Here is a 27979-nt window from a genome sequence, read left to right on the forward strand (position 1 = left end):
TTTATTTTATCGTTAGTCGTAAGATTTTGCTTTCATAGAGGCCGATATGCATTTGAACAGTGCTGTAAAAATAGTTATGTAGATTTTTCATTCTTATTTCTCTGCAAAAATACTGGTGTAACGGGTCGGTTCGCGTATGCGGATGCACCGCGTAGGTAATCCATAGACCAAGGTAATCAACATGCGGTAAATCCGCCTGTGTGTAGGCATTTCACGTTACTTTTTAAGCCTAACATTTGTTGCCTGTTCACAGGAGGATTTACTATTCTCCGTTCTGTCTGGTGCGCATACAAAAGAAAAAAACCGTGAACGAAAATGTATACAACGAAAACATGTGTTTTTTAATTTACATACAATATACATAGCTGTAGTAATCCATTATCGTTAAATACTGGTATATCAACGAAAACAGATAGAAATTGGAGAAGGTGGGAGGAGCACGAATAATAAATAAATATACTCAGGCATCGCATTTGCGTTACACATAATTAACTAGGTATTCAATCAAATAATTCTAAGATCTTGCAGTAAGCTGAGACAAACGACTTGTGCCGTATACCGACAATTACCAACGGTTTTTACTTTTCGACTTTGTTAGGTATAATATGATTACCATTTTGCATCGTCGAGCTGTTGCTAGAATTTTTTTGCGTATCGTTCGGTGCGCTATTGTCCCTTGTACTGGGATTGCCTCGACGATTCGTCAACGGCAATCCGAACGCTGCAAAATTGTACTGCGCCGCCCTGCTTTTGCACATACCGCACTGTGTAAGAAGAGCGAAAAAGTCACGTCGATACTGATGCGTGAGGAAGGCGTAAAGGTAAGGATTTACGCAACTGTTGAACGGATAAAAAAATACGACGAGGATCTTTATATAAATCAGCGCGATTACTGGTTCGCGGGAAATAAGCGTGGTAAAACTAAAGAAGGCTATTGGTGCCCAGCAGGCAAAGTCGGCGAATATTAGAATGGCCATCCTTCTGGCAATGGTCGCATCCGAATGATCCATCGACGTCACCGAGGTACGTCGGCCAACCCTTATTGACGAGTACATCAAACCGTAACAAGCTACGATCATTACGAAGGCAATAACAGTGAAGGCGAACAGTATTATAAGATACAAGAGATCGATCGTGTTCATGTGCTCGAGGGGCAGGCATATGCTGTGAAAATGAATTATAAATATAATTGACATGATGAGAAATTTATGCAGGTTTCAGCTGGAATAGCTTACCTTGTTGTTGAGTATCTGGAAACTCCGAAGATGGGAAGGAGTGCCATAATACAAGCGTAAGACCAGCCGGCGACCATGATTTTCACGCAAGTCCTCAATCTGAGTCGCCGGTTCAGTATCGCGAAGTTAATCGTGTACCACCTCTCCATTGTTATTACTGTCAATGTGAATATACTTAATTCCGTAGAAAATACAGCCAGGAACCCAGCGATTTGACAGCCTAGTCCTGCAGGGGGAAATATCATAATTGAAAAATCAGATGCCTTTTGGTATGCGGTGCAACTGTATTCGAAATCAGGGTATCACGTACGTAGGTTCCTAGTCTTTGATAACACAGGTCAGCAAAAGTACATTTTTTTTTGTTAGTACCTGTGCAGATAAATAAATTTCGATTTTATATATTTCAGATCCATTGTGAAATGGTAAAATGAACAAACTTTTCGCATTTGATGATTACTAAATCAGAAGAAAATGAAACGCGTTTTATGTTGACGAATATTACATATCCTTAATACGATAATAATACATGGGAGCCTACAAGCGATGTAAAAATGTTTCTAATTTCCAAATAATTACGTCAATTACAAATATATACATGCATAATATTCTAATAAACTTATAATTCGGCAGTTTTACATATAAGAATATGAATAGACTCTTACCTTTTTGCCAGTCGATTGCGTAATTAAAATACGCACCAATGCTGCGCGCATCGCTGTCGGCGATGAGGATTAAATATAACCCCATACAGAGATCGGCGAAAGAGAGATTGCACATGAGGAACTTTGGCACGGTCATCTGAATTTTTGCTATCAAGACAACCAGGACAGCAAAGTTTCCAACAATAGCTAGGATCGCCACAAGCCATATCTACACAGGTGAGAAGAAAATGATGGTTCGGTATAGAGTGCAGTTTAAGCAAATTAGCCTATAACAATGCATCGAGTGATGATTACCGCTACTCTAAGTACCCAGTTGCCCATAATGTCTTCACACGGGTTAAACGCGTTGGGCTTCGGACTGCATTCAACGTTTCTGGAAAACTCTTGGAACTTTGGGCAATCGCTGGTGATTGAAGTAGAAGTAGGTGTGGCGTAGGGTGGTTTCAAGTTTTCATTTTCGAACGGGTTGAAATTTGAAGATCGACGAGAACGAGTGTCCGAGTTTTCATGGCTCGGCGATGCCTCCTGGCATTTTTTATTATGTTCTTCCATGTCCTCCTGTATAAGTAAATATGACGCTCTTGCAAGAGTATAATTTCCGACAGTACCCTCGAGAGTACCTGAAGATCGCATTTTTATACGATATTTTCCGTACCAATAACTGACTTACCTGGTATTTTTTATACACGCCCGGATCCTGCAGTTCGGGATACGAAAAAGCGCAGCAGTGATAAGGATAGGTCAGTTTCGCCGTAGTAATGCTTGTAAACGTGATTACCGAGGGAAAGGTCTCGAGGTTTTTCGTATGTTCAATCGATAGGGATTGGATGTTTTCCAGGCCGTTGGTCGGCAGCGCGTTTATTGATGTCTCTGACAAATCCCTGACAATTTATTTTCAACTTTTTAACCCTATTGGATTCTTGTACGTACAACAGTAATATATGATCATCTACTTACAATTCTTTTAAACCTTCGAGTCCGACGAACGCATCCTCGGCAATATTTTTCAACGCTCTATTTCCCTTGAGACGCCTTCAATGAGTACCAAAAATAATTGATGATATAGTTTGTGCGAGCAAGTACATCGGATTTTTCGGCATCAAGCGCGTAATTAAAAGGTGAGTAAGATAATATCGCCTTTCGATAATATCATGATTCTTTACGTGTTTTTTCTTAAGAATGAATACTTACAAAGTTTTTATTCGAGATCCTTGGAAAGCCTTATTTTCCACAGAAGAGATTTCGTTGTATTCGAGTATCCTGCAACAGAATCGGTGAACTCAGTTTTTACCTTATTCAAACCAATCTCAGAATACAATTACATACCTAAATTCGGTTTAGCTTAATCTAGGGCAATACAAAATTACTTACAATAGATTAATTCCAACATTGGTGCACCGGGCTGCATTAATGACTTGTATAGCGTTGTGAGCGAAATTCCTAAAATGTGCCAATCAAATTTTTATACACGTACAGTACAAATGAGGCTTGGAATGAAAAAGTGTCAAGTTTCTATGAACAAATGTACGATACCATACATACTTACACAGAACTTAATATACTGTTTGTCAAGGTCCCAAGATACGGCAGAGTGCGCAAACCACTACGCGTAATTGTTCTATAGGATCAAAAAACGTTGGACCCATTACATGTAAACGAATATTGGTATCAGACATACAGTTATATTTTATAAATAATTGAAATTGTAAACGTATATTTACATCATCGTCAAATTAGGAAGTTTTTCCTGGAATACCTCGTCGTCGATCGTAATCAGGTTTGGGGCATCTGAGACATATCTGTAACAATACGAGCGAAGAAATGAATGTTTTACTTTAAATCGAACTCAACATACATGCTATTTAAATAAATATTCCACTCCAAATGCATTTTTTTCTATTCAGTCACCCATATACATAGCATTTATAGATTATTTCAACATCAAAAAGCTCGGAAATATACTTGCATTGTGTGTAACTCATCGGCGTTCCGGAAAACTCCAGGTTCAAACCGATGGAAGCGATGTACGCTTTCTAAGCGTCTGAAATAATGATCATTAGTCACGTTAGTAAAATAACATCTCCTGTTTATATATCACCCGTACTTACATTTGCTTCAGACCGCTGATGTAGTTAGTCAAATTGTCCTTTCTCAACACTTCTATTACGTGATTTTTCAGGATTCTGAAAGCCAAAGTAGAAAATGACGAATCGAAAATAGACACTTTTTATTTCAACTATAAGCCGTATAAATATATAAGTCACATAAATGCGGCAATTGTGCGTATAAATACATTTCTGTTATGTTGCAAGTGGAAATGGGAAGGACGGTAATCTGATCGTCATCTTGAAAGATACAAGCTTCCTCGGTGCGGTTTTCATGATGTAGGGCTGATTCCGATACCAAAGGTAGTTTTGGAATAGACAGACCTAATCGTTCGTAATCGAATTTGGACAAATTCAATTTCACGGGCCTTTTTTTTTCTCCAATGGATGTAACTGCGATGGTCCACATCAACAACAGAATAAGATGGTGGAGGACACAGCTGAAGTGCCATAGACAAACCAGATTATTACACACTAACATTGTAAGCGATGAAATGGATCGGAACATCCTTAATATTTTACAGGATTTATGATTACACACACGACGTCATCAGCCGTTTTCATTAAAATGCTGTGTACATCGAAATTATGTGAAATGAAAAAAAAAAAAAAATTAATCTGAAACTTCTCGAATGCTGATATAAAGGTCACTTAAATTGCTATTTCGCTATGTGCTCCGATAAAATGAAGAAATTTTATACACTACAAAATATTAGATTCGGACATTACGTGTGTCACTTTAGTTATTTATTATTAATACTATACGTAGCATACCTTAACATTACTGGCGTGTATGTTACCATGCTGACCATCAAGTACAGATTGATCTTGACTCGGTGGATCGTGACACTATAATTATCATCTACTGTTGTACCCTCACTAACGAATTAATTAACTATGCTCCGACCGAGTGTACATCTCTCCTGGGCGTCACTCAATGGCGTATGTATCTTTACACGCCACATGGTGTGTTATCGAAAATATATACCAAGGCGTAGTTTCCTGACCACAAGTTTATATTCCTTTTCCTTATTCTTGGTAACACGTGACATGTATATATTTATTTAACAGTGTAAAAATTAAATGAAAAATGTTTTGTAATTGTTATACTGACGAATCGTTGTCCAGAGTTAGAAAAATTATAGGTACAAATATATTCAAGCAATATTGTCCACAATTTCTCTGTAGAGTAGGAAATTTATTTCACAGTCGGTGTTAACACGCAATGGAAGCAGTTCCTTACCACAGCACCGGAACAGTCTCGACTCACGCTTAGTTATATGGAATTCCATCTATTTATATTAAATATCGAGTTATCGCTATGTGTTCTCACATTCATACTTTGTTACTGTGTCGTAGTTGCTCTTACTGCTACTAAACATGCATGTATATGTACGTATATCATGTATGCGATAACGTACTATCGGGCGTTTTTCCTTTCAACACGGTACTTCGTCACTCCAAAAAAATGTTAATGTACCACACACAACAGACGCATTCTTTGGAACTCGACCAAATCCAATCGAGAGACTGGACTACCGTAACTGCGTTGTGGATGGTAATCCTTTGAGGATGAATCAATCGATTACCGTTAATTATCGGATCCAGAGAAGAATAACTGTGTACACGAAGTTATCAAATGTAGCTTATCATCCACAGCTGTTCAAGTGACCTTTCGACTTGCTGTTCAAATATTTTAGGCATTGCAGATATGCAAAACTCTGTTAGTCCGACGTGCGCCTGCACTTTTTACCGTGCTTTTTTCTCACAACCTTCCGAAATCGGTTGAAAACAGTGCCCATGGTCTGGCTCATTACCTGAAAATGTACAGACATCAATGGATGGATAAAATTAATGAATTATCGTAGCCACTTTGCCGCAAGGCAGCAAATCCTATTTTAAAGCTCTAATCTACGCATTGGAGTCGAATGCATATACATGTATGACACCAACATAAGTTATGCGGACTTCTAGTAGCACCATATATTTTTAGCTCTGCGAACCTGCGGGAACCTATTCTAGAATTTCGATGTGAGCGATCAGCCTCGCGTTCAGTCCGTACGCATCACTACGTACTGAATAGATATGCCAGCGCGTCCGTCGGAGGATTATTCAATATAGTCGTTACCGTTTGTAGAAAAATTCCAACGAAATGTGATGAAATGTATCATCGACCAAATCAATGGTTTCCTTGCGTTGTATGTACATACATAATACGGATGAAATATTAGCGTACAGACTTTGAATGAGTAGAGACGACGTTTCTCACGCCCCGTTCAATTTCTCCTGGGTTGTACCGGGTGAGTAAGACATCGTTCAACTTCCGCACTCCCATTCGAAACAACATATGATATCATGCTGCCTGCACGTGTCCAGGTAAACTTGCTTGTACAGGATGGCCCCAAACTCAAGAGAATATACAGTTCCTGGCGGATAAAGGCATCACGCATTTGGTTACTTTAAGCCGTGAAAGGAGACCCCCGTTTGAAGCTATTCCGATTGGCATGAATTGGACGGAAATTCCAATAGAAGAATTCGAAGCGCCCACCTTGGCGGAAGTTGATAGATTTATAGATATTTGCCGAAGAGCTGAGGTCGACGGCGGCGTGAGTATAAGTTCCGAAAGTATCCTTCTGATCTCACAGTGCTTATAGAATGCACTAATAATGCTTCGCAACTTTCAATGTTAAGCTCTTGCAGCTTTGAGATGATTAATCTTGTCGTAGTCGATGATCCTTCGAATGAGCAGGACGTACTCGCGGCTTGAGAATGTGATAATTTTTCTTTGATAAGTAGGGTTTCCACTAAGACCGAATTACAAGTTGCAGGTAGTCTGTGTGCATTGTTATCACGGTCGAGGTCGAACAGGTGTGATGGCTGCCTGTTACTTGGTTAAATTTCAAGATCTTGCACCTGAACGTGCCATTACGAATTTGAGAATGATGCGTCCTGGTAGCGTTGAAACCTACGCTCAGGAACGTTTTGTCATAAAATACCACGACGCCTTACGACGCGAGTAGAAATATTAGTTTTGCCTTAAATGATATAAAAGAGCAGCCTGAAAATGGATCAGATTATTCAAGGATGTCGAAATAGTCATGTACGAGTCGGAGAAGAAGAGTGTAAAATATGAACAATGGTACATTACTCTTTATTTTCTCATTCATTTACCATTCATGTGCCACCGTTTTCCATACACTGTTGGCTAGCACATATTTGCTGAAAACATTGAAATACTTGTCGAAATAACTGTGAATATCACGAAAATCAGTCCGATTTCCATCGTTAAATACCGTACCTCCCATTTTGAATTCGCTTTGAATTCGTTGAGATGATAGGTATGAATTCAACTTACATAACGAAAGTTGACCGAATAAATGCATAATTCTTCACCATCTAGACGTATCAAGAAACCGAGTAAATGTCCACAAATTACAATTATTCACCGACTGGGAATTTGACGTGGTTGTCACGTGTTGTGATGTTGTTCTCCACCTTTCGAACGGTCTGTACAATATTGAATTTTACCAGCCCACTACAGCAATGAGCATTGGAAAAATTCATTAGTCTCAACTTCAGATAATCAGGCCCGACGCTGTTAACGATACACTAATGTCGATTAACCCAATGTAGCGCATGTAAGGCGTGAGATTATTTGCCGAGAGCTCACGTTCATTTTGCGTCAAGATTCATCCATCCTCGGCCTGACGTAGCTCATCAGACGTGCGAACTCTAAAAATGTCCATAAGTAAAAGTATCTGATAACGAAGTCAAAAAGTTATTCTGTAAATTTACGTGACGCTGTCACGTACCGCGATTACATATTTTATATGTATCAAAAGTCTTACGTGTCCGCACTCTGAAAAAAATTCAATAATCCTCATCTTCGTAACCGTATCCGTAATCGTCATCACCGGTATACCGACCCAGCATCTGGCCGACAGACAACTCATCCGCCTCGGCATCTACGTCGGCTTCCTCGTCCACGTAATCCTCATTTTCCCCGACTGGATAGATAAAATATTCCAAATTAATCAAAGTATTGCTAATTTGTTAGTGTCATGTAACACACATCGATTGCTACCATATTGAATTTTATATTTATGCAACAACGGCACGCAGATCGGAATTAAGAGAATTACCAGCATCTGAGGTGAGTTCAGGCCCGACTGGTGTCGAGGGCAAGGCTACCTCAACCTTTGACGGCTCATCCTGAGTGACAATTTCCGTATCGCCGAGCGGAAGCCCAACCTGGACCATTTTCCGCGCACGTTTTGCGTTGACTTTTGGACCTTGAAACTTTCGCGGTTGTATTCCGACCGATTCTTCGACCTTAACACTCGGTGTTTTGTTTCTATAAATACGATATGTATAATATTGTAAATTTATAGAGAATAATGGTCATTGTTAGAATGGGTGGTAATAATAGAGTAACATTTGCATAAGGAATTGTGCGGTCGGCAAAAGGATGAGTATCGAGAATTACGTACACCCGACTAGGACTGAAAGTTTGACAAGAATCTTGAGCCGAGGGCGAAGCGGGTACAGGTAAAATCTCTGAATCGTTGCACTGCTCGCCAGTCGTCTGTGCCGGTATCGCGGTGCTCAAGCTCTTAAGTACCTCGTAGTTTATCTTTGAAGATATCCGCTTTTCTTGTAGCATTTTTTCGATTGCTTCACCTGTAAAAAACAGTTTACTCGCATGAAGTAATTGACAAATACGAGTCGATTAAAAGCACTGCAGTGTGTGGCATAAATTTACCCGCACTATTTGCTGGTCCCTGATTCTTCTGCTTACGCGGAGCTGTTCGTCTGCGCTTTTTTTCCGGTTTCCCTTCCTCCTTCTCCTTCTGACGCTTCTCTTCCTTTTCTATCATACAAATTACCGATTAAACTTCAGTAGCCATTCAACTCTAAGTTCGTTGGTCTCTCGCATTCTCTTCGAACAGGTATACGGTAATCGTATAGTGAGCATTGTCCAAAATTTGGGGATTGCAACTGAGCACAAATATGTAAGTAGGTATACCCCAGACTTGATTTTCTGATAATCCGTTTCTTTATTACCTTTTTGCTGTTCAAGGTACTCCGCGTTCACCTTATTCCACAATGTCCCTTTATATCGCGACTCTTTTTCAGACATAATGTAGCTATCCAATTCGTCATCGTCGATGCCTGACATGTCAATTTCCAGTGAACCCTGAATCGGTAAATCCACGAATCGTATAAGAGCCATTACTCGTAAGGATTCAGAAATTGTGTTATACGATACCTCGAACTCACGTTTTCGTAAATCGAGACGTCCTTTTCTTTCGGGGCGTTGCTTCTGTCGTCCAACGAAGATGCTAATCCCATGGAAGCAATGTCTGGGCCTAAGAATTTTTTTTTAACAATATATAATCTGTTGACCGGAAATGGTGCGAATTACCAATAATCGTAATTAATATATACCCGGAAATGCATCCGGATATGCTCGATTTTGCATAATTATTTCAAACCTGTTTTGAATCAAGGCAAGCAATCTTACCCAAGCCCATGGCCAAATACTCCGAAGAACGAGGAACTGCACCGGAATCGACGATGGGTGGAGGATCGTCGTGATCTTCAGCAGCGTTTCCGGAACTCTCGACCATCCCAGTCAAGCAGTCCTGTATAATGTTCAAATTGCTCTCTCTTATAAACCTGTCAGCGTCTAGTTCTTCTGGATTTGACGCTGAAGAATAAAAATACCGGAGGTTAAGTTTTAACATGCAATTTAAACAGTGAATTGCAACTGTTACCATATTACAATGATTCGTATTGTTATTGATGTTGAGAACGGAAAGTAGTGGGAAAAATATATACAGGATAAGAGTACGATTAGAAATAAAAATAAAGGGGTATAAAGCTGAAACATATCTATCACATTACCATCTTTCTTTCGTCTTGCTTTCCCAGATTTTTGTTCCTCCAGCTGCTTGTCAATTTCGGATTGGAGCTCGTTGAACTCGTTGGACATTTTTTCCAACTAGATGAAATATCAACAGAATAAATCGTCAACGATAATAGTAACGATTATGATAATAATAGTGATCATTGGAGTAAAGAACGTTTTGAAAAAATTCTGGATATCATGAAAATCGACGTACACACAAAGTATTCATGTGAAGAAGTGAATGCGAGAAAGATGGAACGAAGTGCAAAGGAATTTTTCAGATCGACAACTGGAATCATATATTAATCCGATGTGTAAATTTAAGGTGACGATACCTTCTGTAGACGTTCCCGGTCCTTTTTCCTAGCCGCTTTGAAGGCGGGTGGATCCTGTTCTTCCTCCAGGTCGACCGTCATGAATTCTTCAAGTGTCAAGGCACTGGATGGAGTATCTCCGAATTCTATCAGCCTGCAGTAATAAACATAAGAATTATACCTACAATATTACAGGCGGTTAAACATACGTGGGTTGTATAAAATTTACCTTTTTCGTAACGTCGACTCGTGTACTTTGACAATTTTTATAATGTCACCCGGGGATCTATTGAACTCGTGGAGTCGTGCAGCCATAAGCAGTGCTGTAATTCAAGGATTAATAAAAAAAAAAAAGTTTTAAAAGATGAAAAAATTCATAGTTGACTTGTGAACAAACCAAAGTGGAATAAATAAACCGCAAAATATGATCAAACAGTAAAACGAGAAAACTCGATGACCCCGAACTTTGTTCCCCCACGATTACTGAACACGTATCAAACGTCTGAAATATTCTGAAGGCTGCCGGAAGTCTGAGCCTGACTTGGTACTAAATATACGTGGCTGAGCACTGTACCATGCAATTTAACGTAATGTAAGCAGTGATGATGCAAAGGTGTGCATCATGCACACAGTGCCACACAGGTATAATTAGGAAGATGAGGAAGTCCCTTGAACTTACCGGCGCCGCATAAACCGGAAGGTCTCCGACCGCTGTGAATACTATCTCTTTTCATCCTTTGCACGACTCTGAGTGCCGTCATCGAAACCTCGTGACTTTTTTCGCCAAACTCAAGTTTATTTGCAAACCGCATGATGTAGAGGCAAGGATCTAAAATAGAAGGACGTTCGAATATATGATGTACATGAAATGCATGAAGATGATAAGGCTGCAAATAAACTTGTAAGTGATAAATTGTTTAGTATGCAATTTCCTTCACGTCTCATTGGCAAACATTCGATTACTGCGGAGCTCTGTCGCCTTCTACATATAATCACAAATTACGCGTTATCATTATTAACGTACATGTATAATTCATAAATCCATTCTCAGGACAGGCGGATGATGGAAGTAATAGATAGGAAAAATCGAACGCTTCGATTTCGTGGGTTTTTTATTCGTGTGGGCGAGTGGATGAATTTCAAATTTTAACGCGTTCTTGGTCATTCTATACTACAACGTAAGTAGAACACAGTGAATTACTGAAAGTGAAGGCGCGGACTTTCGCTATGGCACTAACAGATCTCGGACGAAAGTTTATTATAAACTCTTATCTTTTGCCAACTATAAGCGTGCTAATACACCGGCTATTACAGGCACAGGTATTTAAAGTGTGGAAATCTTAATTTACATTCCTGCGCAGAGTGCAATATTATTGCATAAATAAATTTCATTTGTTACACTTACTACAATATCATAGTAAAATCGGTATCGTTACGAATAACGATTTAAAATATTATTACCATTACCAAAAAACGTGTTAAAAATATTTTATAAAAATTCCAACATGTTAAATACGGTTGTTCGATTGACTAAATTTTTTTTCACCCGAATAATGTCTTGATTAACGTCGAGTTCTCATCGCAGTAGCATCAAATTATCGAAATACATAGTTAAAAAAATATATCGTACGAGTGACCATAATTAAAAAGAATAACGAAGCATGCCAGTTTTTTTTTCATTACAGCTAGAAAACTCATTTGCATTTTTTATCCTCAATAAAATTTTCCGATAATAAGACAAATATAAACGTTAATTTTCTTCACCTTGCACTGTTATTATAGATCGGATGAATTCATTTGGCAACCAATAATAAATGCATACCTATGCATGTACGATGACTTTCAATGATAATTAGGCAACGTAAATATTCGCCCCCCCCCCCCCCCCCCGACAAACTTTTGTATATAAGAGGTACATATTTATAAGTTGTCGACCAATCGATGTGAAAGTAAATTTTGTCTTATACGTTTATATCTTCCGTTTAGCAACAAAGGACAAACCGAGCAAGGTTTATTGAATTTAATATATATATATATATAATATATACACAGGAGAGAGCCAAACTTTTTGTAATATACAAGAAAATGAATTTCCATTAAATGTTATTATACCTCACGAGATATAAGCTATAATGGTACCTATTACAATTTTACGCATTGCCAGTCGAAATCTCTCCTCTCACATTTCATCATCGGTTGAACGAGTATATGTATATACAAGTATAGGTATTTATTACGCTCGGCAGACGTCGGATTTTCCGCGGCAAAAAAACGACAGAATACGACATTGTTTACAATAATGTTGTCACTGTTGAGACACGTGACCATAAGTGATTAGCGAGTACAACGATTGGGGAGGGGGGTCGGGAGGGGGCAAAGAGGGGGCAAGTAGTCGAGGGAAGGGTGGCAAATAAAGAGAAAGATGAAAAAGGAGAGAGATAGATAAATAGAGAGATAGATAGAGAGAGAGAGAGAGAGAGAGATGGCGAGAGAAGGAGGGAGGAGATGAAAAGGCAGAAAAAACTAGTGGAAGGTGGGGAGAAAATCCCGAAGACCTCGGTAAAGGCTTGGGGGTATCAGGGCAGCGGTTGGTAGCGGCATAGTGTAAAGACGTGTAAAAGTGTTGCCGGAGCCAAAGAACGCGGCGGTGTGGGCAAACTAGTGTCAACTCGCGGTGATTTCGTAGCAAGGAATAAATTACACGGATACATGAAGTTTACGGGGCCAACAGTATGCGAAACATTATTTAAACTGCGGATAAGTTTACCTAGAGTTTTTATTTTCTAACAACGAAAGTGCAAACAAAGTAATTGTTACTGTTTTATTTGCTTTTCTTTATTTATTTATACATTTATTTTTTTTTTCTGGTGCTCAGTGAACGTGATACGTGTGTGTGTGTGTGTGTGTGTGTGTGTGTGTGTGTGTGTGTGTGTATTTTATTATGTTTTTTTACATCGTCGTTTAAAATTTTCACCATGCGATAATGGAGAATAGGAATTTTTTTATAATTCAAACTATTGAAGTAACAAAAACCGATTGGACAGGTTTTGTGTCCGATTTATTATGATGCGATAAGTATTATATAATGGTACAGATTGTGCGACTGTATCAGAAATGATAATATATGGTATAATAACTCTGACTGTTAAACGAGAATATGATGCGATAGGTGTACTTGCTATAATATGATATCAATGATGTACGATGTAGAGGCGAAAGCACATTGCACGTAGATTACACTTATATGCACTCGTTAACAATGTGCCTCGGTTTCGTTATCTTTTTGCGTTATACATATAATATATATGTAAGCAATCGTGAGTTGGGTTAGAGAGGGTCAGCCTATTATTTTGTCGAATGGAATCTTCAGCAACGAATCTTTGATCATTCATACTGTAACGATGTTATGCTTTGCGCATAAATACGCCAGTGTAATATATTTTTTTATAAGCGTATACAACATTGCATCGTATTTTGTGTTCTATAGTCGTGTTGATGGAAATTCTTTGAGTTGATGCCGATGAGACGCAAAAAAAAAGGAAACAAAAAAATAAATAAATAAAACCTGACAACTTAGAAAGCTTAGAATCAAATTGAGTTTCAACGAATTATAAAATGCCGCCTGATTTTATTTTAAATGAATTTCGCAACGTGGATCAACTATATCGATTAGTTTCTGATGAAACGTATAATAGTACGGTAAAAGACGTTCGTGTATTTTTGATTTTATTGAAAATTTTTACCTAGCAACAACAGTCTTGCGGAATTTTTTTTTTACATTTTTCGTCTCAACCGGTCCAAACACACTAAATTATTTTTCAAAATTTCAATACATTGTTTTCAGTTTTAAACCCAAAATGCCCTATATATCGCGTAATACAAATGAAATACGACAGTTGAATTTTCAGCAATAACATATCGAAGGAATATTGGTTGAAATTTTTTTTCTTTTCTCCATACGCGATGTCTAATCAAAATACTGCTTTCAACACCATGATTCAACGGAAAACCTTGACCGACGGAGTGACGTACAAGTTAGGCTGGCCGATCGCCTTGAAATTCAATTATCCTTCATACCGATGTGATTTATGAATAAAGTTCGCTTCTTATCTGTTGAGTAAAAACTTGACAAAGCTGTTTAAATATTATCAGTAGACGAATCTTTTTTCATGGATACTTCCTTATATACTGATATTCGTGAAAAACAACCGTATATAGGTGTAATAATTATACTCATTTTACCGCGCATTATTATAGACCGTATGATTGTTTTCATGAATTCGACGTCAATAACATGAGGATAATAACAATCATCCTCATTGCCATCATGATGAAGTATAATAAGTATAAACGATGGAAGAAAAGAATTGAAACAAAGAATGAGAGAAAAGTCATCCTCCAATACGCAAAACGTGACTCCGAGATGAGGCTGAAGTTAGTAACGTTAACGGAACGAAACATTGGGGGAGAAAAATTAATACTTTGCATATTTATAGTGACTTTGAAGTAGTTAAGTTTTTGAGAATGTGAATAAGTTTTATCTTATTATGTTTAACAGCATTTCGGACACCCGTGGAATTGTGAAGTAACGATTTTTCCGAAAAATAAAACATTGCAATAACGTTACTAACTTCAGCGTCGTACTACGAGGAGGGGGGGAAAGCGAAGATTCCGCGAAACAATGTTGCGCAATTTATTCACGATCAGAAACCGAGAGACGCGCATTGGCGAGGCCAAAAACAATATTATTATCACCGTCGTCACTCGACGTTGGCCAAACACTATGGGAATAATGAAAAGGTACGAGCGGGTATTATAGCCGTGTTACATTTGAAAGGCGACGTGAATTTTCAAATGTGTTTGTTCGTTGTAGGTTTTTCCACAAGATTGAGGAATCCCCATTAACTTAATTAGAAAGGAGACAAAATCGGTTTATAATTACTTGTCAAAAGATGAGAATAAAATGTTTCAGCTGTTATAGAGTTCCACGAACGGTTTGATCCAAGGTGATAAAATTACTAACAATAAATATAACGTTCGATTGGAGAAAGGATATAGCAGTGTTTAATGCCGCGTATTATTTGAAACCCTGATTCGTATACAGGGATAAGGATTGCCTATGTAAGAATAAAAACGTACAATATATCGTGAAGAAAACCCATTTACCGACAGCGCAGTAAGCTTCTTAAATTAAATGCAAGTCCAAGTTTGCGAAAAACGAATCAAATCAGACAACAAAATCGCAAAACAAGGTGTCGCGAGGTTCAAGTGGGGAGGGAGGGCCGCCGGCAACGTTAGGGAAAGGTGGCTGTGCCGTCACGGTGTTGCAACACCAAACTGCATACCTTGTACACGTGTATGTGTATACAGTTACATACATACGTACCTACAGCTGGTAACATTGTTAAGCAATGGAAGAAAAAAATGTTATAATTCTACCTATATTCTGATATAGTAATGTCAAATTTCATACACGACGAGATGACTGCAATTGTATTTTATACTTGATTATAGATAAAGACTGTGCTCGGTGAAGAGATAGGAAACTTGTGATAATAATGAAAGAGGTGAATTTTCGTTTAACCTTTAGACAATTGAGAAGCGAATAAAATCGTCAAACAACTGTTGCAATATCGCAAGCGAGAGTAACAATGAAACGTGAAAACGATCCCGTGCCGATTGGTAGCGTAGGAAACTGCAATTCTACGATTTTCTGCGAATGATGCGACAAGAAAGAAAGAAAAATCACCCTGAGGTGGCTGGATGATAAAAGTAAGAACGTGAATAATTGAGTAAAAAGGAAGAAAAAGCAGGCGAGAGGGCGAACGGAGGCTACTTGATATGAAAATGTTGGTGCGCGACGTCGTGAGTGAGATCAGTTCGCGTATCGGACTGGGAATAGTTCCTGGATGCGAGCAGAACGGCCTCCACAGAGGAATAGCAAATTTGGCGGCTCTGATCCTCGAAGAGGAGGAAACATCCGGGTCCCCGGATGAAAGAAGATTCCAACTGGAGTCGGCAACGATTGAAGAAAATCACGCGATAGTCGGTGCCGAAGACAGGATACCCATGGTCAGCCAAAACTACGGAAGTCTTCGTAGAAGGGGCCTAAATAGACGCGGAGGTAAAAGTTGAAAAATTTAAGAAGGCTGGAGTTATTAACGTTAACGTAACGAAACATCATGGAAAAAAACAGTTGTTATACAATTTTAGGACGACTTTTACGGAGTTGATCTTTCGAAATGTGAACCGGTTTTCTTTGTTATTATTTATTAGCTGAATTTGAAGACATTCTAAAGTTCGAACTGCACACGCATCGTTAAAGTAACGTTACTAACTTTAGTCTCATAAAATTTCATCCTATGCTTACATGTAACAATCATAGATCATGGTACACAGGCGCTTTTGAAGAAGCAACAAATTCTTTGTCAAGGTATATGTACAGTATTTTATACACCTTAAGAGATCGTGCAACAACAAATTGTAGACGCTATAATTATTACAGAACGCTTTCGAACCGATTTGATGTCTGACAAGTACAATGAAACCCTGGGACCAAGGTAACCGAGCATCTATATCACGAGACGCGGTCAATTTGGCCATTGAGCTAAAAATATTCGATTCATCGATTAATCGAGTACAACAAAGTTATCGAACACGATTCCATTCGATCGGTAAAAATGACATAAATCGATACTGTACTGCGTCGTTCATGGGAGTGAAAAACAAAAATAATCGAGTCGGTCGATTAATCGAGTTTGAAAAATAATCGATTATACTCGATTGATCGGGAAATAGTAATCGATTATTTTTGGTAATTCTTGTGATACGCATACAAAGCGCATCCACGCACGACCGGTATTCTCGTATTTAACCTTTCTCTGTCGAGCACTCCACGTGCGCCCGTGGCACGTCTGCAGACAGAACATGATTACACGTTACGTAACCGCTTGGGACATACCTGTAATACGCATATATAGGTATAACGCACTGATGTGAAAAACGAATGAAACGATATTATGTGTGCAGAGGTATTACAATGTGGTGCGAGCCAAAGAGAACGCTGCACGTGGTTTATTCGCCACTGACAATTATTCCGTATACTATACTGTACTACAGTAATTGCAAATGGGGTCAATCGAGGTGTAGATTTCACGGTTATGATGTGAGGCATAATTTTCATTTGTACTTTTTTCTTGTGTTTTTATTATTTCTGTTTTGTCTTCGTTGTTTTTGAACCAACAGGTGAACGTGAGGAAACTGCATTTGTATGAATATTTGTAAAAAAATTGTCATAGCGACTTTTTTTTTTTTAAAAAGAAGTACATTTGCACTTTATGCACGAGCATCTTAAGAGTGGAATTCTGCGCATTTTCGATGCGAAGATAAACTATACGACGAGACTGATGTGCGCATGTGTGTGATGGTACTATAAGGTACATACAAAGGGAGAGGTTCCGAGTAGCGAACTGGCGGAGATCGAAAAACGGAGTTGCGCACGTTGAATTATAGGTGTATTATATCGACCGTTGCCGCCTGCGGCAGGACGGGTTGTCTAGTTGGTTTGTCGCCAGTTCAACAGTCTAGAATAGCCCTCGAGTTTGTACAAATCGTTTTCACGTTGAATGTTTCATTGGGGTATATGATAATACAGATAAATACGAAAGACTAAAGTACGAGGATACTGTACAGATTATATAAAGAAGTTTCGACAAAATGGCGATGTCTAATTTATATTCAAAAATTGCTCCAAAGCCGGTGAAACGTTTCCAGGATAACATATCCGTAACACAGACAAATGCCTGGGTGAACGGTGAGTGTCGCACATACATCACATACCTCTAACTGGTGTAAAATAAGCAAGTAGTAAATGACGGTCGTGTTGATCACAGAATTCTAGCAAGTAACGATTTTTTCCCAGTTTACGAATTTGTTCAAACGTAATCAAAAATATCGGAACCAACTGATTCCGTTCTGGTTCACGCCAAACGCGATGCGTAATAACTTACGCTTACGCACACATATTTGTGCAAGTTCCGTATTGCGTCGTACCGCAAAACACCGATGCAAGGAGGGTTGCCTCGGTACCGGCTGAACCACAGCGATCTTAATCACTCTCAAGTTTGAAACGTTATTCTAATGATGCATCTTTGGCAAAAGTCGTTACATGTTGCAACATTAGGATTACTTTAGATTTGGTAAACTGTTAATACAGCATAAACAAACCTATATTTTGTAAATTTCAACTTCTTCAGGGGGTATTCTAAAGGTGCAGAATAGTAATTTTTCTCTCAACGTTTTGGTACATTAACGTTACTGCTTCAGCCGAGTCGATTCGAAACCTCAGTTTCTCTGTTACCGACCGATACAACTTAATAGCATTGCCGGTTAGGGGTACTGACGTGACGTTACATTTATGCTCCGTATTATTCACGGCTCCCGCAAAGAATCGTTCAGCAGCGGTTCCCTAATGCGTGACGCACGCACAAACACACGCATGCCCCTTTCGTCTGGTTAATGATGTCACGAAACGCGTTGGTGTGTGAAGCGGTACTGATGGCGGCGACCGACGGCGATTTCAGTGTTTTCTAATTCCCCCGTACGACCGACCGACTCTCTTCTGTCGATTCGAGTGTATAACGACCAGCAGCAGATTTCTCATTTCTTTCGCAACACGATGTCGTTTTCAAAAACGTACGAATACAGCAACTGCTGGACATACTAAAGTAATAAATAAATATAAAAATAAAAAACAAAAAAAAAGATATCGGCAAGAACGTATACAAAATAATGTATACTGACGGTAATTATAAAATTTCCTTCCACTACGTTCGTAATCGAAGGGAGTAGACAGTGTTTGTTTATTTATTTATTTTTTTTCGATATAAACTCCGTCAATCATCATTTTGCATTACTTCCTGTTTTCAACTCTGTGTTTGTGCATGTCGTTTCAGATAGATCTCGCATACTACCGCTGTTTGTATAGTTCACTTTTCGGGTATTAATTTCCTTCTTTACACGGGATATAATTCTAAATTTCTACTGTACCATGTATTATAACCTTAATCTAGCACAACTGGTTGTGTATAGTGTATATGCGTTGTTCGTTCCATCGGTTCGCTCGATCGCTTCCAGGAACTTGTGACAGAAGAGCAAAAAAAACTCTACGCCTTCAGAGTTGGTTATTTAACCATCTAAATACCTATCGCTTCATCGAGCAGTCCACGTTTGCATAATTAATGAGCGAAATATGACGTGACAAACTGCTACTGTACTAGGTTTAGAATTGATTACCATTGAATATGGAACTCCGACCTGTCCATGACCCACAGTTTGCCTTTGTACAATTCACTGACTCGTAAAATTACAGGATTACACCTCACAAGTTTTCTTTCGTTCTGTTTTTGTTTCTCTAACTTTCACCTTTTCACTCCTCGCTACAATAAATTTGGCACTTGGTTGCAAATCACTACTTGAGTACAACGATCCGTATCCACTGACATGTATTACAAAGGACTGTTTGGAATCAGGGAAATACCAAGTAAATATTAGAAGTATGAGTAATTCAATGTCGAATAATGTTGCACCGAAATTACCAACTAAATTTGTTAGCAACAAGTTACACTGAGAATTTCGAACTAATGATCGAGGTATAGCATCGGCACAATTGCGTCTACTTTTTCCTATATTGTGTTTCAGCCGAGTCGCCAAACAATGTGTCAGGCTCTCCGCCGTCAGTCAGCCCTCTATCGTCTTCGGTGATATTGCAGCGCGAAGGTGCTATCACGCAGCCAGCGAGCACCCCAGCTTCGCCTTTATCCTCTCTTTCTTCCCAAATAACACAACTAAATCTTCCATCACCGGAAGACTGTACCCAAGATCCGAATTGGCAAGCGACAAAGTCAAGCGTGCGTGAACGCAATGCTGCCATGTTCAACAACCATCTTATGGCAGATGTACAGTTCATTGTTGGAAGTCCGGGTAAATATACAGTTTCATCTCATTGGCACGGATAGCTGATTCAGAGTAATTTTGAAAATTAAGGGTCGCAAAAAGTAAGGAAAGATGGTGTATTGTGACCTGACGACTGTTTCAGGACACACTCAACCCATACCAGCCCACAAATATGTATTAGCCACGGGAAGTTCCGTATTCTATGCCATGTTTTACGGAGGTTTGGCAGAAAATAAAAAAGATATCGAAGTACCTGATGTGGAACCTGCAGCGTTTCTCACTCTACTGAAGTAAGCACAATGAATAATAAACAACTCGATAACTAAATGAGCATATATCTTGTCGGAATAACATCAAACTGTTTTGATGCTTCTGATAAGCAAAATACCGAGTCGTGCAATAACGAGAAATTTTGAAATGCAATGGGGATAAATATTTTTCAAGGTACATGTACTGCGACGAGATTCAACTGGAGGCAGACACAGTCCTGGCTACTTTGTATGTAGCAAAGAAGTACATTGTCCCCCACCTGGCACGAGCGTGTGTCAATTATTTAGAAACCAGTTTAACCGCCAAGAATGCCTGCCTTCTGTTGAGCCAGTCGCGACTATTCGAAGAGCCAGACCTTATGCAACGCTGCTGGGAAGTTATTGACGCTCAAGTAAGTGAGAATCAGCGGGTTCTGGGATCTCTCGGCTTAAGCGAAAGCGACACCAATAGCTCTGCGGACGATAAAACGAGTTCAGACAACCGATGTGTTTATCGAACTTTTAGTTTCAGCGACGGTGATTATATTTTTCCCAGAAGTCGTTTCGTTGATTTACAGAGTCAGAATGTTTATAAGAATTATAAGCTGAATTCCAGTAATGGATTTTACCAAAGTAATAGGTTTCAAATCGTTCCATACTCGCTTTGTCTTTCAGAAAGTGATTGCTCACCTCCTGAAACGAAATTAAACTATCATCATCCAATATTTTCGCTCAGCCGAACTAGAAGTGAACCATATTTTCCAGATAACAGATTAGGCATTGAAGTCACAGAGAACGTAACTTATCAAGACATCTATGCCGACGATTATGAAAGTAACGAAAATAATATCAATCTGGATGCGTGCTGCAATAATGATTGCGACGACTATTCTAGACATACATAAAAAAATTTGTTCAACTACTTCCACATAGAATGTTGCAAAGTTTTTTTTTCTTTTCGACGATCACATTTCATATATTGCTAATGCCGACAGTGTGATCGTTTTATAAAAATCTCTAAGCGTCAAGTTGAAGATTTTAAACTCAATTTCACTGTACTGAATTGGGTTATATCATTATTGTTACCATAATGCCGATTGGCTGGTGTATATGAACACCCTTCTGGAGACTCTATCAACCCGTTTTTCAAGTTATAGTTGACACCATAAAAGTTGGCCAGTTCAAATAGTTAATAGGCATACGCAGCTTATACGTAGATTGAATAAAATTGAACTGAATCAGTGTTGATTAAGAAATTGTGGTACGTTAAGTGTAAATTTGTTGCTCAAAGGTAAATAATACTGTCGATACTGGCAAGGTATATAGACATAGTTATACATATCCTATGAATTGTTATTGAATTAGAGAAGAATTTTGCGCGGACAAAAAGCACAGTGTTGGTTATTCGTTACATTGCTAATATGTATTGCCATAGCCGTCATCAGATGCACACAACGACATAACCAAAGTTTATAATGTCCCTTTTCGTACTTGTATCGACTTATATCAGTATGCAAGAGAGAACCGACCAATATGCAACAAAGCTTACTGTTATATTGTATACTGTAGTTAAATATTCAATATATATACATATTGAATATCACTGCCTTGATATGACAAATGAGAATAAATGAATATTGACAAGTTAATTGCCACTTATTATATATGTATATTGTATCTCGTATTCGTGTGCAACAGAGAATCGCGGCACGACAGTCACCTGAGCAACAAGAATCGAATCTTGTATTTTTCGATTTTATCTGGCTGAATCTGTTATGGTGAAAATCTTGATTTTTATTTTTTTTTTTTTTACCGAAGACTTCTAAGTTCTGTATCATTTGCGTTCATCGGCCCAATAATCAACTATGTCTCATCGGTTTAATTCTGCGATATTTACTTTCATTTCTTGTACCGATTTTTTAACCTTAGCAAAGAAATTTAACACTCATACGAAACTTTAATTCTAATAGGGAAAACCGAAATCTCGAGATGCGTGCACGAACTGTGCACGAATAATTTTTACGATCAAAATTTATTCCAACCATTGATATTTTGGTATTTTACTACTTCGGTATTGTTGTTATCAGCTAATTTTCACAATGCAATATTTTTCAGAAAAGTCATTAAAATACCAAATGCTTCTAGTATTGACGAAACAAAATATATGATTCGAATGACACAACATGCAATTTTTGAGACATTCCAACAATAATTTGCCTGCAGGCAGAAATGGCCCTGAGGTCGGACGGGTTTGTGGATATAGACATCCACACCCTCGAGTCTGTCCTCTCTCGAGAGACCCTAAACTGCAAGGAGACCCACCTATGGGATGCAGCTCTCAGATGGGCCTCCGCCGAATGCGCTCGCCGTGAACTAGAGGCTACACCCGCCAATCAGAGACGGTTGTTAGGTGAGTTTTATCCCTATTTTTTTTTCAGCCTCTCATCAAATGTACGTACATCTACAGTATGACGGAACGGTGATTACAATAATTTTAAGCACCACAAATATATTATTGTCAAAGTGATAATGATTGATCGTGTTTTCGGCCATTACTTGGCTCACGAATTGCATGAAACTTTTCTGAAACGTTCCATCGCACATCAATACTATGTGTTATGAGCAAATAATTGTTGTTTCCTTTTTTTTTTTTTTTTTTTTTCCCCCACCTTGCAAAGACCTTTAGCTACGGATGTAAAACTTTTATTTCTTTCTTCTAGGACCTGCCTTAAATTTAATAAGACTCCCGGCTATGAGCTTAGAGGAGTTTGCTAATGGCGTAGCACAAACTGGGATTCTAAACCCACAGGAAACAATAGACATTTTTCTCCATTTCACTGCAAGTAGCAAGCCACAACTTTGTTACCCAATCAAACCTCGACAAGGGCTGAAGACTCAGGTGAATCACAACGTTTTTGGTTTTTGTCCCTAATCTATTTCATGATTTTTTATCAATAATATATTCTCTATCAGTGTTCGCAGATCATATAATTTGCTGGTAGCTGTTACTACTTGTCAGAGAATTTCAAGCGTACCTGTTTTTTTTTTTTTTTTTACTTGATATTCTTCCATTTTCAATTTCTGTATTTCACTTACCACCAAACTTTACCTAACGCCACTCAATTGGCCCTTTTATGAATTTGAGAACAAAGTTGGAACGATATGAAGTACATTTTTTTTTCTATGATTGATACTAAACTTGTCAAATGTCTTCAATGCTGCAGACTAACAATTTTTCATTGGTTGTAGACAATTGATATTACCTAGAAGCAATATATTAACTTTAATAATTATTTGCCCCCAACTGCCACTAACATCTCTAAAAATCATAAATTGAAGTTGGACGTTACAGAGAAGTCTGAATTTTTGTTTGCCTGCTATGCACGCTATCATTATCGCTATTAATATTTTCCTTCGAATCTACTCGCACCCCAATACACGTACAAAGATACTATCAAGAAAACGATAGAATGTTCAAAACGACCTTTGCTGAAAATAATCGATATCATTTCAGAGATTAAAAGCGCTGTGGTTTTCGATTAAATAAATCATTTTAAAATTATGAGAAACTTTCGAATTTTCACATCTTTAAAGTGATAAAAAATTGAATAAAATTCTCTCGCTGCTAAAATCGATACACCCCGAGTTCTATCACTAACAAATATTCGCTCTTATCCTTCTTATATGCCTGACGAATGTAAACGCTATCAAAACACCAATTATTATCTCTTTTCAGGTCTGCCACAGGTTTCAGTCGTGTGCATACAGATCTAATCAATGGCGCTACAGAGGGAGATGCGATTCGATTCAGTTTAGCGTCGATAAGCGAATTTTTGTTGTTGGTTTTGGTTTATACGGAAGTTCATCAGGAGCGGCTGACTATAACGTTAAAATAGAATTGAAAAGATTGGGCCGTGTGTTATCGGAAAATAATACGAAATTCTTTTCCGACGGTTCGAGCAATACTTTTCACGTGTACTTCGAAAATCCTATTCAAATAGAACCTGAGTGTTTTTATACCGCAAGCGCAATATTGGACGGTGGTGAACTGAGCTACTTTGGTCAAGAAGGGATGTCGGAAGCAACCATTGGCAGTGTTAATTTTCAATTCCAATGCAGCTCAGAAAGTACAAATGGGACTGGAGTTCAGGGAGGTCAAATTCCTGAACTTATATTTTATGGACCCCCTACGGATGATTGACGCAACTTTATCCCAGAGACAATGGTGTAATTACCCGTTGCAATAACTATCAATAATGTTTCTCACTAATGGTTTTACCGCTCCCGTTTCCTATTGACACTGCGCTGAGGGGAGCTGTTGAATATCGGACATTGATATTACATCCCATATTTATTATGTATAAAAGTTATTCTCACTTTACTTATTGCAGTGAAAATAACAATTATGAGTAAAATTATAATTACACATGGAGATAGACCACCGCTAAGATAATATTATCCCAGATTTAGTTTTCGTCACTTTTATAAAGTGTAAAATAGTGTAGCTTGTTAGGAAATATCATTCTCACGATTTCATTGTTAAATTTAAAATATTAAATACTGGAGAAAAAAAATGTTATTTTATCGAATTCTTTATTCACGGCAACTGTATCAAATAATATTATCAACTTGTAATTTCAAATGTGAAATAGAAGAGAACAGAGAAAATTTCAATTTTTCTTCACCTTTTAAGCAACGCACAAGTCATGACAAAAACTATGCTCCTGATTTAGTGTTTTATAACTTTATTCTGAATAAGTTTGTATATGTATATATATACTATATGTATATACATACACACACACAAATATATATATATATATACTATATGTATATATACACACATATCTATACATATGTATATATATATCGATGATTCAGTGGTGACAATTTTAATACAATTTTTATTAAATTCGGCACCTAAGCCAAAGTCGGAAAATAGTCAGCACTTACTTGTATAACTATATACTTGAAGTACAACCACTAACATTCATTGTGATAGTCAGCTTAAGATTGCACCATGCTATGATATCTTGTCTCGAATAAGATGTAAAAACTATTCACTTTGAACACGTTGTATCGAAGGTTGTAAAATTTCTTACGCAACAAGTGCGAAATCTTCATAGAATTTGACATGTATGAGATATTATAAACTACTAGCCTATTAATAGAAGAGAGGAGAAAAAAGAAAAAATTAAACCCCGTAGATCTCTGTATGAGAAGAATATATAGTTACGTTTTATACGTATCAGCACCTAGGCTGCAGGCACTTTCTTATACTATTCAAATATTGTTGGAATAATGAGTTATATTGTTAGATCTGCTTCTGCCATTTCACGTGTATAGAAATTTATCATTTCTAATATGTAAATTGTTATTTCATACTATAAACACATAAAATATTAAACTCGATGTTTCGTTATTCCTATATTTTTCCCCATTTCCATCCAACACATGATAATCACCGAATATAAAAATAAACTATAATGAGATAAGATCAAACTTACCCATTGAAGGAATGTTGATGCATAACGCCTGAGTGAATCTCAAATATGTCCGTCCCAATTCGTAAACGCAAATTTGTAGTACATCGCTAATATCAATTAACATATCTAAATTTGTTATTAAGGAAAAAGATTTTTTCATATAGCAGAGAAGTTTCTAGAAATAATTTTTAATCTTAATAAAATTCATGAGTATCAAATATTTAGATATTCTCAACATTTCGAATGAATTTACGCAGCTATTCTGCACGGATCATACTTATGATAGGTTTGTTCTGAAAAGGATACGTGCTGTTCCCTCGGTGCGACATGTAATGTAAACGCAAGCTGCATGATTGTGTTCCTGTTTCCGACCCCTGGTTAAATGACGACTCAATGCCATTTTATAAAAATTTACAGCAGTGTCGACGCAGTGTTGATTTAACCTAGGTATTGGATAAAGTCATCACAGATTCATTCAAAGTATATGAATGTATCGATTAGATACTTATTTGCACAAAAATATTCTCACCTTAGCTGAGTACAGAGATTTGTTATGCCTTTCCTCGCATTTTGTATAGTGACTTCCCGAGATTCTTTACCGCTCACATGGTAGGCTACAATTGGCGATAGAATTGCGTTAAACTGTGAGTGTTTATAACGAGATGACAGAATTACTTAAAATTTGTCACCAATTTCACATGATCACAGGTACGTATCTTCTTAGTTATACACTCGTAATATTGATTAACAGCTCAGTGATATGCATAGCTGAATCTCGGACGAGTGTATTCGCCTGATTCAAGTAACCACGAAAGTAGGCAGAATATTTAGGCATACCTGCACCAAAACTTGTTGCACCGCCAGCACTGTCGCTGGCTACAAACTGGGCAAGCATAATATTCCCAGTCGCAGTTTCCTCGAAAGCTGTTTCGCTGACTATCAGCTGATCCTCGAGGACAGAACCACATTGTGTACAAACTGCGTCTCCACGTGCTGGATCGGTTTCTATATCCGTAGATCCGCAATTGCGGCACTTGCTGCCCGACATCTGAAACAAAACGACACTGTGATTATTAACAGTTCTTTGGTTAAAATATTATCGAAACTTTTACCAAATTTGATATCTGATGTTTATTTAACTAGTAAAGTAAAGTTACATCTGTAAGTAAAATTACAAACTTAATCATACAGGGATAAATAGGATTATAGGGATTATAAGACACATAATAATATCTATATTATTATAAATATCAGGTCTCTTTCTCCGATGTCTGTCGGTTCATCATAATTGGTCTTTTTTACGATAATTTTTGGTATTCTTTTCAGCTGAGGTTTCTTATGTCAATAATTAAATACAATAAATGGGAATTTTTCTCGTAAAGAAATCAATTCCAAATGTACGATGAAGTGAAAAATTCAACGAAGCATTGACGTTGCTGTCAAACAAATCAGAATTACAGCTGCGGGGTCAGTTTGGCGCATTAATGAAAATGCAAAATATCAAGACAAATGGAAGTAAATGTGACAGAATTGTAAGGATCGCAATGTTAAATTCATGTTAATTACGGGCATGTATAATTAAGCTTGAACATTCATTGGCAGCTAACCTACAATACAAATAACTGCCTTTGGGTACATTATTATTGTGCAACAGCTAACCTTGAATTAGTGTCGTGCGTTTGTCCGTTTATAGGTACGAATGACGCTCGCTGACGCTGTGGATAATCGTTATATTATGAAACCAAAGTGGTGCAGCGAAAGAATCACCGCACGAAGAATTCCGCTGTTGTTATCCGACGAAGCAGTATCACTTCTTGTACATCCACTCTACGGTGCTACGATACTCACACTGACTCGCAATCGCAACTTTCACGATAAAATCGACCGTTCAAATCGGCTTTGCCAACCGCCGAAGCGAAATCCGACCGGAAATCCATGGAGTGGACGAAGCGTTGGACGGAGGTCGAAATTTCTTTAGATTTCTTTGGTTGGTATACATACATGCATGATTTTTCGAACTTTATAAGCGCCAAATTCAAACGTAATTAACATGAACGGAATTAT

The 27979-nt window shown here is 37.9% G+C and overlaps 4 protein-coding genes across 15 annotated transcripts; 2 read left to right on the forward strand and 2 right to left on the reverse strand.

Moving 5' to 3' along the window:
- Positions 1-342: 342 nt before the first annotated feature.
- LOC124180584 (lutropin-choriogonadotropic hormone receptor) lies at positions 343-6024 on the reverse strand. Of its 2 annotated transcripts, none has more exons than XM_046566291.1 (14): positions 4777-6024; positions 4191-4442; positions 4006-4080; positions 3864-3938; positions 3619-3696; positions 3444-3515; positions 3269-3337; positions 3089-3157; positions 2855-2929; positions 2568-2778; positions 2207-2455; positions 1898-2105; positions 1236-1461; positions 343-1164 (listed from the first exon to the last, which is right to left on the reverse strand). In XM_046566291.1, exons 1-14 carry the CDS (start codon positions 4812-4814, stop codon positions 579-581), a joined length of 2283 nt encoding a protein of 760 aa, XP_046422247.1. In that variant the 5' UTR covers positions 4815-6024; the 3' UTR covers positions 343-578. The 2 variants fall into 2 exon arrangements, with proteins under 2 accessions (XP_046422247.1, XP_046422246.1); XM_046566290.1 differs by having other exon boundaries at positions 2192-2455; positions 4777-6018.
- A 46-nt stretch (positions 6025-6070) lies between these two features.
- LOC124180611 (dual specificity protein phosphatase 23-like) lies at positions 6071-7022 on the forward strand. Of its 3 annotated transcripts, none has more exons than XM_046566343.1 (3): positions 6071-6302; positions 6379-6608; positions 6825-7022. In XM_046566343.1, exons 1-3 carry the CDS (start codon positions 6248-6250, stop codon positions 7020-7022), a joined length of 483 nt encoding a protein of 160 aa, XP_046422299.1. In that variant the 5' UTR covers positions 6071-6247. The 3 variants fall into 3 exon arrangements, with proteins under 3 accessions (XP_046422299.1, XP_046422300.1, XP_046422301.1); XM_046566344.1 differs by having other exon boundaries at positions 6831-7022; XM_046566345.1 differs by having other exon boundaries at positions 6397-6608.
- A 103-nt stretch (positions 7023-7125) lies between these two features.
- LOC124180585 (transcription factor IIIB 90 kDa subunit) lies at positions 7126-27793 on the reverse strand. Of its 3 annotated transcripts, none has more exons than XM_046566293.1 (17): positions 27575-27793; positions 26753-26963; positions 26445-26529; positions 26222-26358; positions 25937-26041; positions 10907-11056; positions 10457-10550; positions 10249-10381; positions 9910-10006; positions 9527-9712; positions 9283-9371; positions 9067-9199; positions 8765-8872; positions 8493-8682; positions 8145-8356; positions 7861-8009; positions 7126-7734 (listed from the first exon to the last, which is right to left on the reverse strand). In XM_046566293.1, the coding sequence occupies exons 2-16, from the start codon at positions 26961-26963 to the stop codon at positions 7873-7875; spliced, it is 2067 nt and encodes a 688-aa protein (XP_046422249.1). In that variant the 5' UTR covers positions 27575-27793; the 3' UTR covers positions 7126-7734; positions 7861-7872. The 3 variants fall into 3 exon arrangements, with proteins under 3 accessions (XP_046422249.1, XP_046422248.1, XP_046422250.1); XM_046566292.1 differs by having other exon boundaries at positions 7851-8009; positions 27575-27791; XM_046566294.1 differs by lacking the exon at positions 10907-11056 and having other exon boundaries at positions 7851-8009; positions 27575-27791.
- On the forward strand, positions 12822-25836 carry LOC124180591 (BTB/POZ domain-containing protein 6). 7 transcript variants are annotated; one of them, XM_046566306.1, is made up of 8 exons: positions 12822-13033; positions 15742-16351; positions 19927-20208; positions 20324-20471; positions 20626-20842; positions 22653-22839; positions 23150-23328; positions 24166-25836. In XM_046566306.1, exons 2-8 carry the CDS (start codon positions 16069-16071, stop codon positions 24628-24630), a joined length of 1761 nt encoding a protein of 586 aa, XP_046422262.1. In that variant the 5' UTR covers positions 12822-13033; positions 15742-16068; the 3' UTR covers positions 24631-25836. The 7 variants fall into 7 exon arrangements, with proteins under 7 accessions (XP_046422262.1, XP_046422264.1, XP_046422263.1 ...); XM_046566308.1 differs by lacking the exon at positions 12822-13033 and adding an exon at positions 13297-13315; XM_046566307.1 differs by lacking the exon at positions 12822-13033 and adding an exon at positions 14573-15027.
- Positions 27794-27979: the final 186 nt, after the last annotated feature.

Source organism: Neodiprion fabricii, chromosome 4 (assembly GCF_021155785.1).
Source record: "Neodiprion fabricii isolate iyNeoFabr1 chromosome 4, iyNeoFabr1.1, whole genome shotgun sequence".
NCBI lineage: Eukaryota > Metazoa > Arthropoda > Insecta > Hymenoptera > Diprionidae > Neodiprion > Neodiprion fabricii.